The sequence below is a fragment of the Chrysemys picta genome, chromosome 15 (genome assembly GCF_011386835.1).
Source record: "Chrysemys picta bellii isolate R12L10 chromosome 15, ASM1138683v2, whole genome shotgun sequence".
Classification (NCBI taxonomy): domain Eukaryota; kingdom Metazoa; phylum Chordata; order Testudines; family Emydidae; genus Chrysemys; species Chrysemys picta.
This window is the reverse complement of record NC_088805.1, coordinates 11,394,808-11,412,385: the sequence shown is the minus strand read 5'-3', so window position 1 is coordinate 11,412,385 and position 17,578 is coordinate 11,394,808. Positions and strand designations below refer to the sequence as shown.

The window sequence follows — 17,578 nt, the reverse complement described above, 5'->3', positions numbered from 1 at the left end:
GCCATGTGTTCATCCATTGCTGACCTCAGCAGAATGTGCACCACCTGGATATTGGTGCTGCGATACAGGCACTCCAGTGGACAGCAAGTTTATTAATAAACCAAACAGGCGCATCTAGCACAGTGGGATGATTGGAACTGATTGTTTTTATTGTAAAGCATATAACCTGCAGAAGGGGCAGTAGTATACTGTGTGATTTGATGACAAGAGTCTGTATCAGTCCGTATTGCAACTTTCTGTCCTTGGGACTCTTCTGTTTAATTCACATCTTCCCTTCTCATGTGAATCCATGCTTTTGGGGATGAAGTTCTTAGCTTTTTATGTGCTGACCGTTTCCTGATCCACTATTAACCAGGTGAGCTCTGCACTCTTAGCCAGAGTGAAGGGGAGAATAAAGAGCACTTTAATATGCCATTGCTGGTGCAGGATGGCCAAGGTAGAGTGTGAATGCAGAGGACTGGCTAACAGAGACTGCTAATCCCAGCCTGTGGTATTCCATCTTGTGCTGAACTGCTGCTGCTCACATTCAGATGGAACATTGCATGCTGGGAACTGTAGTCTCCAGGGATCACACTTCTATCAGAAGATAAAATTGTCTGCAGTCTACTTTATGCTCATTAGGTGTCTTTCTTGGGTCTGGCAAGCTATCAGTTGGGCAAAGTTTGTGGAGAGCTTATATTAATAAATGAAATGTAGGCAATTAAAGTGTGTTCACCTGCTTTCTCTCTCCCATGTCTCTTTCAGATCGACCCAAAAGTAGCATTCCCCCGCCGAGCACAGCCCAAGGTAGGTAGCATGTGCAGCTTTTACAAATTGAAAAGGTGCAACTCAATAAACTTAAATCCTCTTTGTGCTTTTGTCCAGAGGATGCTGGAAGGGCATCTTGGTGCACCTGCCAGCATTGGTCCTTAAGGCTTTGATGCTTGATACTCAGGCTTAGTTCCTACTTTAATGATGACCTTTGGTGCTCCACCTCTAGACTTGCATTCCATTGTGCCTGATCTAGCTCACTATGGAGCGTTGTGATGCTCTTGTGATTGCCAGTGTGGGGTTGGAACAGCCCACAGTCCACTCCACTCTGGTTAGAGCATGCTTCGTGAGTGGAGCTGATGAAATGCAGAACTCTGCTCAAGAAAGTAGCACCTTCTGCTCTTTGGTAGCCTGTATCTGGAACCTGAGGGCCTGCAAGAAACATGAAGTAGTTCCAATCCGTGGCAGGAGACATGTAGGATGACCTGGGGAGAGGTGTGGGAGAAAGAACTTCATTTTGTGGAATGGCAAGGTGCACACCAGCACTAGTAAGGCCAGAGAGAGAAGGACGTTAGGCTTGACGTGCACCAGGAAGGTGGGCGCTTGGTGGACGTGAGCAGCTGTGGGGGTTCTACCAGATGCTCAATGGGAAACTTTTAACTGCAGAGGGAAGAGCAAATTGGCAACTTGCCTTCAAAGTGCAATACAGATTTGGGGGTCTCGCTTAACTGGGCTGGGGGACGAGAGCCTACAATCTCACCCCAAGTACTGCAGCGGGAGAAAGGGTTGCTGAGGAGAGGAGAGAATTGCAGAGTGGAAGAAGAGACTGATGTGGGGGAGGAAAGCACAGGGGATCAGGAGCTGAGAACAATTAGTGAGCAGGTATCCTGAGTAACGAGCCAGGAAGCACATGGTAGGAATTGGGTTAATTCCATTAAGCAGTTTGGTGACAGAAGGTGCTTTAGTGTTAGAACAGGCTGCTCTCCAAGCCATGGAATTGCTGCGGATTAGCCCTGTGCTCCTTGGGGTTATTAGGACCATGTATTCCTGCTAGAGCAGGGGTGTGGCCAAGGGGCTGAGGGGAGGATGCAGCTGGAGCGTCAGTTCAAAGGACACCAGTGTGCATCATCCTAGCAGCCATCGCCCCCCTCGGTTATTCCTCCTCAGTCTCCTGTGGCTGGGGGGGGAGAGAAAGGGCAGGATTTCTTCTTGTGCATTTGGGAGGAGGCAAAGGAAGGCTTAACTGGGAGCTTCCTCAGGCTCCTTAAACTGGTGGCTTGGGAGTGGGAGTGGAGCGGCGCTTGTTCCCTGTAGGACTGGACACTGCACAATTTGCAGACCCGTGGGCCATGGAGATCTCCACCTCACATCACAGCCATGCTCTGCTTTCCCATTTCACTGCAGGGAGGGAGGGTGAGCTGGGGATTGGCCGGGTGACACCAGTGCCCTGTGTGAGTGACGGGAGGGTGGGGAAGGAGATGGCAGCACTCTGTGTGTCTGCGAGGAGGTTTGTGAAAGTGGGTGACTGAACGATTAGTGGGGGAAAGACTTTAACATGCTGGACCCGTCCCCAGGGGGTTAGATGAGAGATTAGTGGCAGTGCCCTGGCAAGTCCCACGGGCAGGTGGTGAGCTTGTGCATGCTGGGGGTTAGGGAGGGAAGGAGACAGCAATATAGGGTGACCAGATAGCAAATGTGAAAAATCGAGATGGAGGTGGGGGGGTAATAGGAGCCTATATAAGAAAAAGACCAAAAAATCGGGACTGTCCCTATAAAATCGGGACATCTGGTCACCCTACAGCAATACGGTGCATGTTTGAGCAGGTCTGAGATTGCACTTGAGTGATGGAGTTTCACAGTATGACATTTCTGAGGCCTGAAACGTCCTCCATTAGATACAGTGTTTCGTTGGGGGACTTTCTGCTCCTTTGCTGCGGGCAATCTCCCAGTGGAATACAGTGCACAGCATATTCTTCAGCTTATAAAAGAGGAGGTTTTGGAGACAGATCTTGTTCTCTGCTAACTCTGTTTCTCCCATGAATCCCTGTCCTCCCCTTTCCAGATGGTAACGCGGACGAAGAAGATATTTGTGGGGGGTCTCTCTGTGAACACTACCGTGGAGGATGTGAAACAGTATTTTGAGCAGTTTGGGAAGGTAAGTCTGATGGATGAAGTTGGATCAGGGCTCTCTCTCTGCTGGGCAGGAAGCGGTGCTTCCTGGTGATCAGCTAAACCACAGGTCAGCAAAAGGTTTGGGTGGCTGGAATTTTCATGCAGAGGGTTGTGGCCAGATGTGCCTGCCCTGTAATGATTTTGAACAGAAGTCCATTGCTTGCTCATGGAATAGATGGAACCTGAGAAAGGGGAAGCTGCATGCTCTGTCCCCTCCCCTGAATCTCTCCGGAGATGCTTCTGAGGCTTTGGAGTCCCATAGACTCATAGTTAAGGTGTTTGAAAACTGGCTTCCGTTTGAACCCTAGATCTGAACTAAGAAGATCATCTGATCCAGAACCAAACTGTGTAGCTTTGGCCAATTTCTGATTCTCAGCCTTATGGTTGACCCCTTTGTAACTTTCTGTTAAAAATAAATCCTTTGGGCTGAAACTTCTCTTGCTGAGTCTTGGGCCAGAAGTGACATTTTTAGGAAGCCGTAAGAAAATCTGGCAAGCAAGCTGCCCAAAGCGCCAGGTGGTTCTGCATTTTACTGTAGCTGTTTTATGTCAGCTGATCATTCAAAACCAGATGGGCTCCTCTAACTCCAATTCAGTCAGTCCTCAATGAGCACACGTGCCTGTCATATGCTGGAAAACAAGTGGGGTAGAATTTGAAGTGATAAAGATCTTCCATCTTAGCCTCTTATGCACTGAGAAGAGTGAGCATTTTGTGGTGTAAAAGGTGCTGTATAATGTTACCACTTTCACCTTGAAGGGTCCTTAAAGCACTTTATACACTTAAGAAATAATGCAAGTTATTACAGATAGGAATTGTTTTGCTCTACTGCTGATATGTCACTGCTTCTGGGGTGGAGCACAGTAACTGTTTAATTGTCAGTGCACAAAACCATTGCACAATTGTTTAGGACAGGAAGTGAAGGATACCATAGCCAATTAGAACTTCTCCTTGGGGATTTTAGGGAGGCAGAATGTAATTATCTATGTTGGAATCTTGCCAGGACACAGGGATTAGCACCCTAACTTTTGCAGAAAATGCCATGAAATGTTGAATGACCGTGACAGATGAGGACTTCAGTATCTGTGTCTCTTCTGAAAGAGGACACCAGCAGCAGCCCAGAGGAGGGCATAAGATGGTTTTATGGTGTGTGAATGCCTTAACGTTTGGAGAGAAGAAAATGGGTTGGACGAGAGTATCATCACCAATCGGCTGTGTCATATCAATGTAGCTTTCAGGAATTCTTTATCACCTATAAAGTTAGATTCTTCTACTTGGAGTGGTGCTGTCCGGTATCTTTGCTTTGTCTTGTAGAATGATTGATATGTGCATCCTGGGATGAACAAAATATACATCACAGTAACTTGCAGCAGCTTAATGCTTCCAATCAGTCTTGGGAGAAAGGGGAAGTGTTCAGTGCTTTGGGAATCAATATACACGTTAGTCACTTCTTTACATTTTTTCTGTATTCTAACATAGAAAGTAAATGTGCTGTATCCATATGTTCCGTGTTGATGTCTCCAGAGCACCATTGCAGGAGTCCTGAGTCTGCTCAATGGTCACAGAACCATTTTGATCAGTAGTTGAAAGTCAGGGGCACACTCCTTTCTTAGCCTTAAGTTCCATAGAGTACAAATACCCTGCATCTGGTAACCGTCCCTCTGCCTTCCAAACAGTGTCACAGAACCAACCTCTCCCTTCAGTCATGTAAGACACACAGCATTTGTACATAGCTTTAATGTACTTTTATAATTAGTTTTAGGAACGCACACTTCTCCTTTCTAATTTCTTGTTTTGTCAGGGTTTGCCCAAGAGAGAGAACGCTACCAAAAAGACTGGCTTTAAATAATGCTCCTCTTGTCCTATGTTTCCTACTCCATAAAAGCACGAAAAGTGCCTTTCATGCCTGGGGGAAATGCTGTGATGGCTCGTAAGGGCCCCTTCTAAAAGGGCCCAAAAAGAAAACAGCAGAACTTCTTGCTGCCATAGGCTTTGAAGGCGCAGTATTCTAGGAGACCTTCTGTGGAGGAGTGTCTAGGGCTGTGTAATGTGCCTTTGAAACCTTCCTTAGAGTGGAAGCCAAGAGAAAACACACACGCAGAAAGGGAATGTCCAAAATTAAGATGCCCCACAAGGAACTGCTCAGATTGGTTCCCCCAGCTAAGGCTCCAGGTTCCTTGGACAGGGCTGGAGGGAGAGCTTCATGCAGTTCAGTAACCCTCATGGGCAAAAAGGAGGAGTGCTCCAGAAAGCATCCTGCAGTTAGATCTAGACCTCTACCCCAATGTAATTGGCCTGCTCAGATCATAAGAGTTTCCCACAGGGAAGGGCCTCTTAGATCTGGGTTGATTGGATTGATCCTCTGTTTCCGAGCATCCTTCGGATTCATCTGGCCACTCCAACAGAAATACACACCCTCAGAGCTCTGGTGCGAGGGATGTCACCATTCTCAGTGCCAAGCCCCAGCTGCTTCTCCCAGTGGGATCGTTTCCGGAGAGGCTCTCTCCAAAATGCTCTTCCTCTGGCCATGTGTGGATGACTCCTAGGTGTTGTGGTTCTGAGGCAAGCCTGTGCCACCCTTTGGTCTTGGGGGCTCTCAGCTCCCTTGAGATCTGAGTTCAGGATAGTATGATATCCAGGTCTATGAAAAGAGTGTTCCGTACCAGTCAGCTGTGGTTCCTCCTCATGGGGAGCCTTATTTTAATACGATGACATCTTTGGAACCTTGTCATCTTGGGGAGCCCCGTTAAAGAGCTACCCAGGATCTCCTCCTTAGGGGTATTCTACCCCTTGTTGTGTTTGGCCCTGTGGTCCTCCTGCATCTGTGATATCTTTAGTGTAAGGAATTGAGGAGACCTAGATCTCCTCCTCTGCCAGGAAGTCTCCTCCAAAGAAGGCAGTCGCCTTAGGGACTACCTGACCTCTGTCTGACCCCACATCCAGTAGCACCACTGATCCACAGACATTGGTACTCTGAGAGGCAGGAACTGGTGAGGACTATCCTCTAAGGTGCCCCGGTACCTTAGCAACTGATGAGACTGCCATGACTACTCCTTCCCCTCGTCTGTGTGACACCAGAGCCTCCCAGGATTTGGCAGGCACCATCTGGCCTTGATCTGTTAGACTCCTAGATCTTTCTGCCCGTTCCCAGGGAAAGATTTGGATTGTTCTTCCAGAATCCTACCCCAAGCTCAGTTGTGATCTCTGCTGCAAGTGAAATATTTAAAGCTGGGAAGTTGTCATCTACTTCTGGGGACAAGTGGCTCAAACAACTGAATGTGTTAAGGTAGAAGGTTAACTGCTAGGCAAGCCTGATATAACAAGCCTAGGAATGTGGAAGATTCTCCGTCACTTTTAAATCTTCAAATCAAGATTGGGTGTCTATCTAAAAGATATGCTCTAACTCAGCCAGAAGGCATGGGCATGATGTAGGAATTACTAGGTGAAATCCTATGGCCTGTGTTCTGCAGGAAGTCAGGCTAGATTATCACAGTGGTTTCCCTGGTGTTAAAATGTATGAACTCTCCAGCTGTCCAGGCTGCCAAGGTAGCTATTGCTAGAAATAAGTTTTCTGCCTAATCGAAGGCAGGATCTTGAGCCCAGCACATTCATAAGCAGAAAAATGGAAAAACAATTTAATGAGCAAATTTGAAATTTGTGTTGCTGGGTTTGAAGTGGAACCACTTTCTATTTTGATCACAATTTAAAAAAAAAAATTCAAATCTTTGGGAAAAAAAATGTTTTGCCACTGAGAACAAGTAATATGAATGATTTTTTTTAAACGTCTCTGACCTTTGGCAAAAGAAAAAGTGCATGTAGGGAAAATACTAGCCATTGCTCAATAATTAAGGGGGGAAATGGAGGGAGAGGGTAAAAACAACTCCCCAAAACTTCAAATGTTTGGGTTGTTTGTTTTTACAAAAAAATCTGGAAAATTAAAAATAAATCAATATAAAAAAGCTTTTCCTTTCAAAGAAAGGCCACTTTTGTTTTTTATTTTTAAAATGCTGTGAATGAAAAATGTTGACCAGCTCCCTTTATGAGGAGAAGATACTGGGATGTGTGGAATTGTTTGAAGAAGGCCAGGTGTCTAAGCATACTCCCAAAGCTTCCACTGATGTCTCAGACAGCACTATACTAGGACTTTGAACATGCTTGGGTCCCTTAAGAAACACTCTTGGCTCCAAAACTCTCATCTCCACCAAGCCAAGGTCATGGACCTGCCTTTTAAAGAAATCAACCTTTTCCACTCTGGGACAGAGGTTCTGGAAAGGATTAAGGTCACAAAGTCCATGGAGAGGTGTCTGGACTTGAGTCAGCTTTTATTTGCAGGAAATAGTTTAGATTTCACAAGGGACAATTTCAACAGTCCTTCCTGGAATCAGGCTACCAGCAATAGGACTAGACAGTCCTTCTTTTTTTTTAAGTGAAATTTAAAAAAAGAAACCATCAGAGGAGGAAAATACCTTCCACCTCAGCCAGAACTGGTGCTGCATCTAGTTCAGCAAGGGAGAGTATGCCCCAGAGGACCTCAAAGCAATTTTGGAGGACCCAGATCCTCAACTTCTTCCTCACCCTTTGGGAACAACTCCCTTTTTTATTTTTAAAGGCATCTGAGTAATTTCTTTGGACTGCTAGGTCCTAGAGCTCACTGCATGGGGGTACTTCTTCCCATTCATGACAATGAGAAAGCTCAAGCCCCCTTCCCTTTTCAGGGAGCCTTCTCATGAGGAACTTCGTGAAGAGCTCTTGGCCTAGTTAAACTAGAATCGTAGAAGTGTTGTTTCCTTTTCTCAAGAAGGAATGGCGGTCTGCACCCAATTCTAGAAATTGAACTAGAAACAACTGAGCAATTACATAAGGAAAATCCAATTCTGCAAGGTTTTCTCTGGAGAGATTAATCCTGACTCCTAACCCTCCAGGCTGGTTTGAGGCTCTTGACCTTCACGATGATTACTTTCACATTTTGAAAAGGAAAAAGCACCGGACGTACCTCAGAGTGTTTGTGGTAGACAATTACCAATCAGTACAAGGTACTCAACCCTTCAGGCTAGTTACAGCCCCCAGAGTGTTCACCAGATCCATGGAGGTGGTTGTGACTTGTCTATGTTGCCTGGGTCTGCAGGGGTATCCATAGCTAGATGACTTGCTTATGAGAGCTCAGCCTTTCAGTGAGGTGGCCCATATCCTGTGCTCCTTCTATATATCTCCCAGTCTGAGGGTAAACAAGGAAAAATCTACATTTGTCCAGCCTGGGTTCTCACCTTTGTAGTGGCAACCTTAAATTCTACAAGGGTTCTAGCTTGCCCATCACAGGCCAGGTTTTGAGATCTCATCCAGGCAGTGAACCTAGCCAGGTCCAGGCTAGAAGGTCCTGTGAGATTTTATCTTTAGGTGTTGGGCCAGATAGCCACCTGCACCTTTGTGTTACATGCACACGCACATCCATTAGAAGGCCAGGGATGTGACCCTTGCAAGGGTAGTTGAATCATGTACAAACTAGTATTTCACAGCTGGGAAATGAGTGTTTCTCCACTCCCCTAATCAAAAACTCTTGTGGACACTGCTGGAGAATGTCTTAAAAATAATGTTCTTCTCCCCTGCTCATGATAGGCATGATTTCCTCTGCTCTAGGTTGGGAGAGCACAATTAGGATCCTTAATTGTCCACAGTCCACTTCAAGGATCAAAGCTCTACGTAAACTTGCTACAGCAGAGGCTTGTCAAACTTGCTTTCAAATCCTTTCTTCCACAGATCAAAGGGCAACTGATGCAAATTTTTATTCACAACATGGTCGCAATTTACATCCCGAACAGATGGGGGGAATTTGATCACCTCCATTGTGTCAGCAGGCAACTTGTCTTGTGGCAATTCTACATCTGGAACAAAGGGATTCCCTTTACTCTGCATCTGGCAGGCACGGAGCCAAAGATGCTGCAGCCAATGACCTGAGTCAGAGAAGCGCAGATCAGCATGAGTGGTCATTCAGACTCTTGGTGGTTCATCTGATATTTGCCCGGTGTCCAAGGATCTGCTCAAGAGCAAGCAGGCACAGGCATGCCTATCAGGCCCCTTTCATTTACACTGGGGGAAAGGGGCTCCTGTCCTCACTTTACTGTCATCCCCTGAGCAGTGAGAAAGTTTCAGCAGGACAGAGCCAGGGTGATGGTCTTAGCACTGGCATGGGCACAGCACATCTACTTTTTGGAGTTTCTGTCCCTGTGCATGGATCAAGTAACCATTTACTCCTCCCCTAAATCAAGCTGTGTTGTCCTAGTAGTTTGGTTAGTACACCAGGACCTCATGACATTTCACCTGATAGCATGGCTGTTAGTTTTCCAGTTCATCATGATTTACTATGTCCTGTTCCAGCCAGGGCTTTGGAGCTGGGCTCCGGCTCCGTTCCAGCTCCAGGCAAAAACCTGCAGCTCCACTGCTCCGGAGCTTCTCTGGGCTCCGCTCCAAAGCCCTGGTTCAGCCTCTTTCTGAAGGTCTCATTCTTTGCAGCCATCACTCCTTTTACAATTTCTAAAAAGATATGGTAGTATCTCTTCAAATGAACAGGGGTCAGCTGATCTGCTGTTCATGGGGAAGCCTTCTCCACTTCTGCCTTCAAAGTTCTTATTTGAATATTTGCAACTTTCACCAAGATATCCACCTGCAGAAGCTCACTCCAAAACTTTACTGGATTTTCATCTGAATCAGTCTCTGCCCATCCCTCCCCAAAGCCCCATGACTGTATTAGTAAGCTGAGTTAGCTGATAGCTGTTAGCTGATGGGACTAGGCCATTGAAAAGGTTAGACTGTTTGTGGCCTTTTGAGGAAAAACCCGGAGGCCAAGGCATGTCTGCTGAAAGGCTATCTAGGTGGATAATACTGTACGTTCAGTCTAATGAACTGGTTAACATCCTTCTGTCTAAACATCTCAGGGCCTGCTCACCTGGGGGAGGGCAGCTTCAATGCCATGTGCCCATCTGTGAAATCTGTAGGGCTGCTCTCAGCACTGCAGCAAGATCTAAGGCTGACTGTGGGAGGGAAGAACTTCAATTCCTGATCAGCTACCAGAGCTTCTTAGCCCATTTCCTCAGGGAGGACACTGCTAGCAAAGCTCCCTAAAGTGGGGCTCAGCAGAAGCAATGCCATGAAGGACTAAAAGGCGGCTCCTTACCAACAGTTAACATTTTCTCTGAACAGGGCCATCCTTAGGATTATTAAACGGGTGCCCCTATGCCGGCGCAACTGGTGCCCCTACGCCAGCGCATTTGGCTCTGTGAATATGGCCCCTGTCTTCTGCCTAGTAAGGAGACTGCAGCGCGTGCTGGATGTGTGGGAGCCGACCTGCTCTTACCTGCTGTCCTGGTCATAGGCATGGACTCCGGGGCTGGAAAACTTAGTGGGTGCAGAGCACCCACCGGCGCCAAGCTCCTCCCCTCTGCCCCCCCTTCTCCTGCGGGCCAGTGGCCCCATGCTTACCAACTCCTCCCCCTCCCTCCCAGTGCTCTCGGAGCGCTGTGAACAGCTGATTTGTGGCGTTCAAGCTCGGGGGGGGGGGGGGGGAGAGGAGATGGGGAAACAGGTGGGGGGTGTGGAGTGGGGTGGGGGTTTGGGAGAAGGGTTGGAGTTGGGGCGGGACCTGAAGCAGGGGGGGAGGGTCGAGCACCCCCCAGCAAGTTGAGAAGTCACACCTGTGGTCCCAGTGGTGCCCCAGATTTTTGGCTGCCCCATGCAGCCGCGTATCCTGCGTATCCCTAAGGATGACTCTGTCCCTGAATGTATTTCCTCCACAGAGCCACATTATTCCTCCCTCCTCCACATTGATTTGATGCCCAACTCCAGAGAAGGTTTCTGAAGGAGCTGGGGGGATCATTATACCCTCTGTCTATAGAATGTGGGACTCGGGGGACATGCATACACCCCCTAACTACCAAATAGTGCTCCAAAAGTCCCATTGCCGTGTGACTCCTGTGGCCGAGCTCTGTGGCGGCAGTACATTTGGAGTTGATATTTTAACCTTTTCCTTCCCCCGTCACGGCTGAGCCTAGTGGTTGAACAAGGAGAAAGACATTATCTAATAGCTATAGAAGAAACTTAAGCCTTGAACTTCTAACGTCAGACGCTGGATCACTACAGCCTTGACCACGAAGCTAAACACTCATCTGCTGTGTTTCAACAATTAAAACAAATATTTATTTAAGAGGGAGAAACAAGACAATTCACCCAGCAAAACTTTTGTTAGGGCCCAGTTACGGTTGTATGGTATGTCCACACTCCGTTGGAACTGTAAATGCTATTTTAAAAAAATCAGACCATTCTGAAGTTAATTTGAATCCTTTCCCAGTATCTCTGCCCACCTTCCCGACGTGGGCTGGAGATCACACCCTGCATTCCTGTTCCTACTGGGTAACCCCTCCCTTTCTCAGTACAAGCTCAAAATGTGTCTCTGCCTTCACACCTCTCAGCGCACAGACCAAAGAATCCCCACACACCCATTGCAAACCACTTTTAATTCTGGCCCTTTCTTCGTGGCCAGCGTATTTGGTGCCATCCCCCAGCACCAGCCTGTCCCCAGACCTCTCTCCACATCCCTACCCATCCTCAGCATACAGATACACACAAACACCCCCCTGTCCATCCCTTTCTTGTATCTCCTCAACAGGGAGTTGAGACCCCCTCCCAAGATGGGCCAGAATCTCCCCGCCCAACCATGTGGTCCCTGGGCAGGATTACAGAATGAAATAATTTATTCTAATGCATATGCACAAGAGGGCGGGCAGAGTTGATATGGCAATAGGATGGTGGGGGTGTGGTCTCTGGCCTGTGTATGGAGTGGGGGCAGGGACAGGCTTCAAGTTGGTGTTGGAGCCTTAACTGAGAATTTGCTGCCAGACTCGAAATTCTTAACTATAAGATTTTTATAATGGGTAGTTTTTGTGAAGGGTGTGTGTGTGTGTGTGTGTGTGTGTGTGTGAGCAGAATATATTCCCAACCTCATATGTGCACTGCAATGCCCTTTTGTTGGAGGTGTGGTTGAATTTCAACAGGATTTTGTTTTTCAGAGAATAAGGCTTGTTAGTTTTAGTTTTGCTGGTTGTGTGCATGAGCGAGGGAAATCTGGGGTAACTCTGCTCCTGTTTAGCCCAACGCTCTGTCTGTGAAATTGGAAGAAATCAGGGGGTGGCTCTGTCCTCTAGATGACCCCCTTGGAGGGAGCGAGCGAGCTCTGGGGAGGTTGGATGCTCCCCTTCCTCCTCCTCCACTTATTTTTGTGAGATTGGGGGAGATTTGTGCATCCCTCCCCTTTGATGAGAAGAGTGAGGGGTGGCTCATTGCTCTTTCCCTCTTTGGGCAAGCTTATGTTGGAATATGGGTGAGTGGAATCTGGGAGGAGATGGGGGATGTTTGGAGGCCGGGCGTGGGGTATGGGCATAGATCTGAGCTGCTGTGCTGGGTATGCCGTGGTATGAGGTGTAGCGTTGCTCCAGCGCGGTGTGCACAGGGGGAGCGAGGTGGCATTGAAAGGCCGTTTTGTGTGTGTCTGGGGCGGGGGGTGAGGCGGCCCTCTCTCACACAGGCCTGTGAGGCCGGCTCCTGGTGAGACTGGCCGCAGCAGGGTGTCTTTGTGTCTGTGCTGAGCGCTTTGCAGAAGAGCATTAGAGCTCGCACTAATCTGATCCAGCAGCTGGGATTGGAGGGGCCAGGGTTACCATGGTAATCAGGCCCCAAGAGAAGCTGTCCCCAGCAGCCTCTTTTGTTCAGGCCTAACTCGGCGTTGGCAAAGCTAGCGCGGCCCAGAGAAGAAAGGCTCAGGAGAATGGGCCTGGGAGTGGCAGGGATCCCAGCGGGGGCTCTGCCCAGAGAGGCACCCAACAGCCAGCCACAACAATAGCCGCCCGCCAAGGACTGCCACTCACATTTAGCGCTTGGCCACATGAACTTGGCTGCTGGGGCCAGCCGGCCCCGCTAATCCCGCCTCCCCTGCCCTGGGTTTCCATGGACACAGAAGCCTATTAAGGACACACATTAGCAGTTTGCGAGTTGAATGTGCACCCGGTGCGGTGCTCGGAAAGGCCTGTGCCGCCGGGAATGTGCTGAGGGCTGAAGGGGAGCCTGGCCTTCTGCTCTCCAGGAGCTGCAAGCTCAGCATCCCCTGGCTTCCATTCCTGGCACTGATCTTGGACAAGTCACTTTGCTGCTCTGTGCCTCAGTTTCACCATCTGTGAAATGGGACAAATAATCTTGACCCGCCTCACAGGGAGGCTGTGGGCTTTATTGGTTCATGTCTGTAAAGCACCCATGCTTGGCATTCCTAGGTGCATCTCCCTGGCAGAGTGTGAGCCTCCTGTCTGAACCCCCTGGCCTTGCCTACTGAGAGCAGGTGGCAGCAGCAGAGCACACAGTTAGGCACTTCCCAGGTTTCCAGGCACTTCTGCCATATTGTCCGGATTGCTTAGTTTTTTGCTCTTTCTGCTCTTCAACTGGAAGTTTCTTTGTTCTTGCTTATCTTCCATAATCTACCTTGCTCTCCACAGGGTGGTGCTGTTTGAGTCCTGTGTTGTGTAGTTTGAGAAACCCTGTCAGGGTGCTGTTTGAGATGCAAAGTCCCTCCCTGCTCTGAGCTGCTGGAGTGAAGGGTATCCTGCAATGAGCTCCACTTGCGTTTTGTTGTGTGGGTTTTGGAGTGTTTTAGTGTACGTTGTCCCCAGGACAGCGTGAGGTTCTTAGGATGAATCAGGGCCAGCCCAGCTTGTTGAAGTGTCCTGGGAGTTACCGTGGCAATGCTAGCCTGATAACTCCTCGTGGGACTGTTGTGTGACACAGCAGGGCGATTACAAGGGAGTTTGATGGGATGGGGAATTGCAAGTAGCCACCCCATGCTGGGACAGTCCTGGGCCACTCATGCTGCTCTGACAGTGCACCTCAATCCTGACGATTTGTAACCCTGGCTAAGCCAGTCCTGGGCCACTCATGCTGCTGATGCACCTTAATTCTAACCCGCTGGCGTTCAAGTTTGGGCCTCTCCTAAAAGAAATTCACCAGTTGTGCTGAACTGTGGGTCAATTTCCAAACTAGTCTGAGCCCATCAAACTTATTTAGCCTGTTAGGTTGGAAGGACGTGACTCGGGGTCTCTTGAGGGGAAAGTCTGAGGAATCCATTTTGCTGTGTTTTTGAACCGTTCTTTATCTGAGTTCACTTCTATCGATACTCTAAAAGTGCATTTGTGCTGGTGTATAAAACGGTCCTGGTCCTAATGGGATTTTGTCTGATCCTAGAGCTCCTGGATGGGAGGCTCAGGATATTGAGAGGGTGCGGGAGATGGCTGAGTTTTGTGGCACTGCTGTTGCATTCATGTAGGGGACAGTTGTTTTCAGACTGTCCATGTAAATAGGCTTTACATTGACAGCCTGGGTGGGGGGTTGTTTAGAGTGGACAATCTGACTTTGGAGGACTAGATTTCAGAGGGGATTGGCTGATTTTTAGGGGACTGCTGCTAGCTCCGTCAGGACATGAGGCTTAGTTTGGGATGGTAGCTGCTGTGATTGGGTTCAAGCACTGCAAAGGTGCAGCCGCTGATTTGAGGGTGTTGCTGAGAGGGGCATGGTATTGTGCTCCATCCCACTCAGGCCCACAGAACCTTAATTAACCCATGGGATCCACCAGTCATGAAAGCTCCCTCCCTTTCCAAACTCTGCAAGTAACAAAGACCGTTGTAAAAAGTGGGTATGGCTGACAAGATAGCGTAAGCGAGCAGCTGGAGCATATTTCCACCCATTGGGCAACTCCCCCCCGCACCTGCCTCAGCGGAGAGAAGCAGGTAGCACTGAGTGTCAGACAAAGCGTTGGTTGTCATATCTTCCATCTAAACTGTTAGGACCCCTTCTGCTCAGCTTGGATCACTAGTGAGTTTCTTGGGTCTTGGCCTCACTGACCTGATGGATCTGGGGCCTAGCTGGGAAAGTTCAAATCCCACTTCGCTGGCTGCAGTGTGGTGTGGGATGGTAGCCGAGTCCTCTGTGTGTCACTCTGCTCTTTGGAGCTGGCAGATGTGGGTGGTGACCCCTATTCTTGGGGGGACCCAAGTGACCACACGACCCTTTTCCATGTGACATTGTGGAGGGTATTTAGTAATGGCCTCCTTCCATCCTCCCATCTCACCTATGGGAGAAAGGTGCCCCTTTATCTCACTGGCAGCTGAGGCTGATGGAGCCCCCTTGTCAGGGGGATGTTGGTAAGCTCCCTCCCCCAGCTCATTCCAGCTGCAAGCTCTCTTTTGAATGAAGCCTGGGGCGTGGCCATCTGACAGTGCTGGTTGGTAGAGATGGGCTCAGCCCCTTGTGCTTCAGGCCACGGACTGCAGGGCCTTTCTGGGGAGGCAGCATCTCAGCCTCCTTCACTGACCAAGGCTGGGAAGGAGGAAAACGGGGAATTGTAAGTGGGGGTGGGAGAAATAGCTGATCCCAAGCAATGTAGGCTGCTTTGGTCCCTCCCGGCTGTCGTTGATTGAGGCAGAGGAAGGCCCTGGCTAGCTGCTGGATGGATACTGTTGTCCCTCCCTTGAGCACTTGCACATCCAGTTTCATAATCAGATTAAGGCAGTGGTATTAGTGAGGAGCATGGGTCAGTGGGACAGGTTTACATGGTGGTTTACGCAGAGGGGATTGGACTGCATTTTTAACTCTGCTTGGGCTGTCTTGTAGCTGCACAGATTTGCTTCTCTACAAGGAAATACCCAGCAGAGCACAGGCAGGGGAAAGAAAGTTGCACCAGGCACTGGTGGGGGCAGGGGGTGGAGAGGGAGAGTGGCCCCAGGGTGGGGGGAGGGGGATGGTTGGTGTCTGCTTCCGCTCCCCCCATTCAGTAGGCAGTACTAGCTCAGTCCTTGCAGTAAATTTGCTCTAATTACATCCTCCAGCAGTGAGAAACTTCACTTAGAGGAAAGCTCCTCTGGGGTGGAGGTGGCTTCCAGAGCCGGTGCAAGGAAGTTTCGCGCCCTAGGCGAAACTTCCACCTTGCAGCAGCCCCCCCCCACTAACCCCGCCCTCCCCCTGCAGCAGCTAACCCAACACCCCACCTGGGAAGCCCCCCGCCCCCCCTGCCCAGGGAGCCCCCCCACCCCCCCCTGCCCGGGGAGCCCCCCCCCCACAGCAGCTATCCCCCCCCACCGCAGCAACTAACCCCGCCCGGGGAGCCCCGCCCAGGGAGACACACACCCCCCTCCCACCCCGGAAGCTAACTCCACCCAGGGAGCCTGCCTCCACGGCAGCTAACCCCGCCTGGGGATCCCGCCCCAGCTCACCTTGGCTCCGCCTCCTCCGCTGAGCACGCCGGCGCCGCTCTAATTCTCCTCCCCTCGCAGGCTTGCGGCGCCAATTGGAGGAGACTTAGAGTGGGGGCTGTGTGCTCAGCGGAGGAGGCAGAGTGGAGGTGATCTGGGGCGGGGAGCAGTTCCCCTGTGTGCCCCCCCCCCCTGTTACTGTGGGCGGCCCTCCCCGTGTCCCCCCCGCCCCAGCTCACCTCCACTCCACCTCCTTGCCTGAGAGGGCTTTTAGGCACCCCCAACCACTAGGCGCCCTATGCGGCCGCCTAGTTTGCCTAAATGGTTGCACCAGCCCTGGTGGCTTCCCAGAGTCCCCAAGCAGAGTCTCTGTTGTGCCTGAGGCCTCCATTTTCCGTCTCTGTGAGGCCTCTTGTTCCTTCTCCCCTCTCAGGCTTTGGTTTGTGCACACGGACACCGAGACAGTCTCTCTGTCTGTCTGTGGAGCTGCAGGCAAATTGTCCAGGACTGCTTCCTGGCTCAGTGGGAAGGAAAGTTCCTGCCCTCCCCAGGAGCATGGCTAGGTGGGAACCTGTTCCAGCACCCTAAAGTTTGGATGGAGATGGGCCCGTTGGTTCAGGCTGGGAGTCCCTGCCCTCAGTACAGTGGGGAAGCTTTAATGGGGGGCGGGGGGGAAATCCTGTCCCATTGTTGGGTCAGGGCCCTGGCACTTGGGGGCCTCCCAAGGGTAAGTGAATGGTTGATTTTTATTTTTTTTTAATGTCATGTTGCGCTTTGGGGGCAGGTGGGTGTCTCGTTTCTCTCTGGCATGGGGCCGGCCGGAAGGAGGGAGAGCGGGGGAGAGCTCTTTCTCAGTAATAACCTGATCTGAGCCTTTTCCTCCTTTGTGTCCCTGGCAGGTGGATGATGCTATGCTGATGTTTGACAAGACAACCAACCGACACCGAGGTGAGGGCAGCACCCTGGCAGCGTGTGTGTTTGTGTATGTGGAGAGCTGGCAGAGGATTGTGTAATGACAGGAGCAGCGTGTGTGTGTGTTTGTGGTGATGGGGGTGGAGGGGAAGCTAGTGTCCCGTGGCCAGCAGCAGGGCATGCAGGTCACAGCTGCTCTTTATCTCACCTCCCATCACCCCATCCCTTAGCATCCGCATCCTTTAGCAGAGTCCCTCGCAGCACAGAGAGCTTTTGTCCAGCCCGTTTCCTGTGCTGTAAACTTGCCGAGTGGCTGATATGTGAGAGGAGGCAGCCTCCTCCCCTCCCCAGCTACCTACGTGGCTCCAGTCGTCTGTGTGTGTCTTACCTTGTCCTGAGTAATCCGAACCTTGGGGAAGCTGACACAAGACCCAGAAGAGTGCCTGCCTCTGACCCCTTCCTCAGCCCGGGGC

The 17,578-nt window shown here is 50.1% G+C and overlaps 1 protein-coding gene across 17 annotated transcripts in view; it reads left to right on the top strand.

Annotated features, from left to right (window-relative positions):
• MSI1 (musashi RNA binding protein 1) overlaps positions 1 to 17,578 on the top strand; it is a 61,755-nt gene that overhangs the window by 29,100 nt on the left and 15,077 nt on the right. For all 17 annotated transcript variants that reach the window (XM_065568332.1, XM_065568328.1, XM_065568331.1 and 14 more), the window contains 3 exons: positions 745 to 786; positions 2,813 to 2,905; positions 17,093 to 17,141. In XM_065568332.1, the coding sequence (XP_065424404.1) occupies positions 745 to 786; positions 2,813 to 2,905; positions 17,093 to 17,141 (184 nt within the window). The remainder of the gene's footprint in view (positions 1 to 744; positions 787 to 2,812; positions 2,906 to 17,092; positions 17,142 to 17,578) is intronic.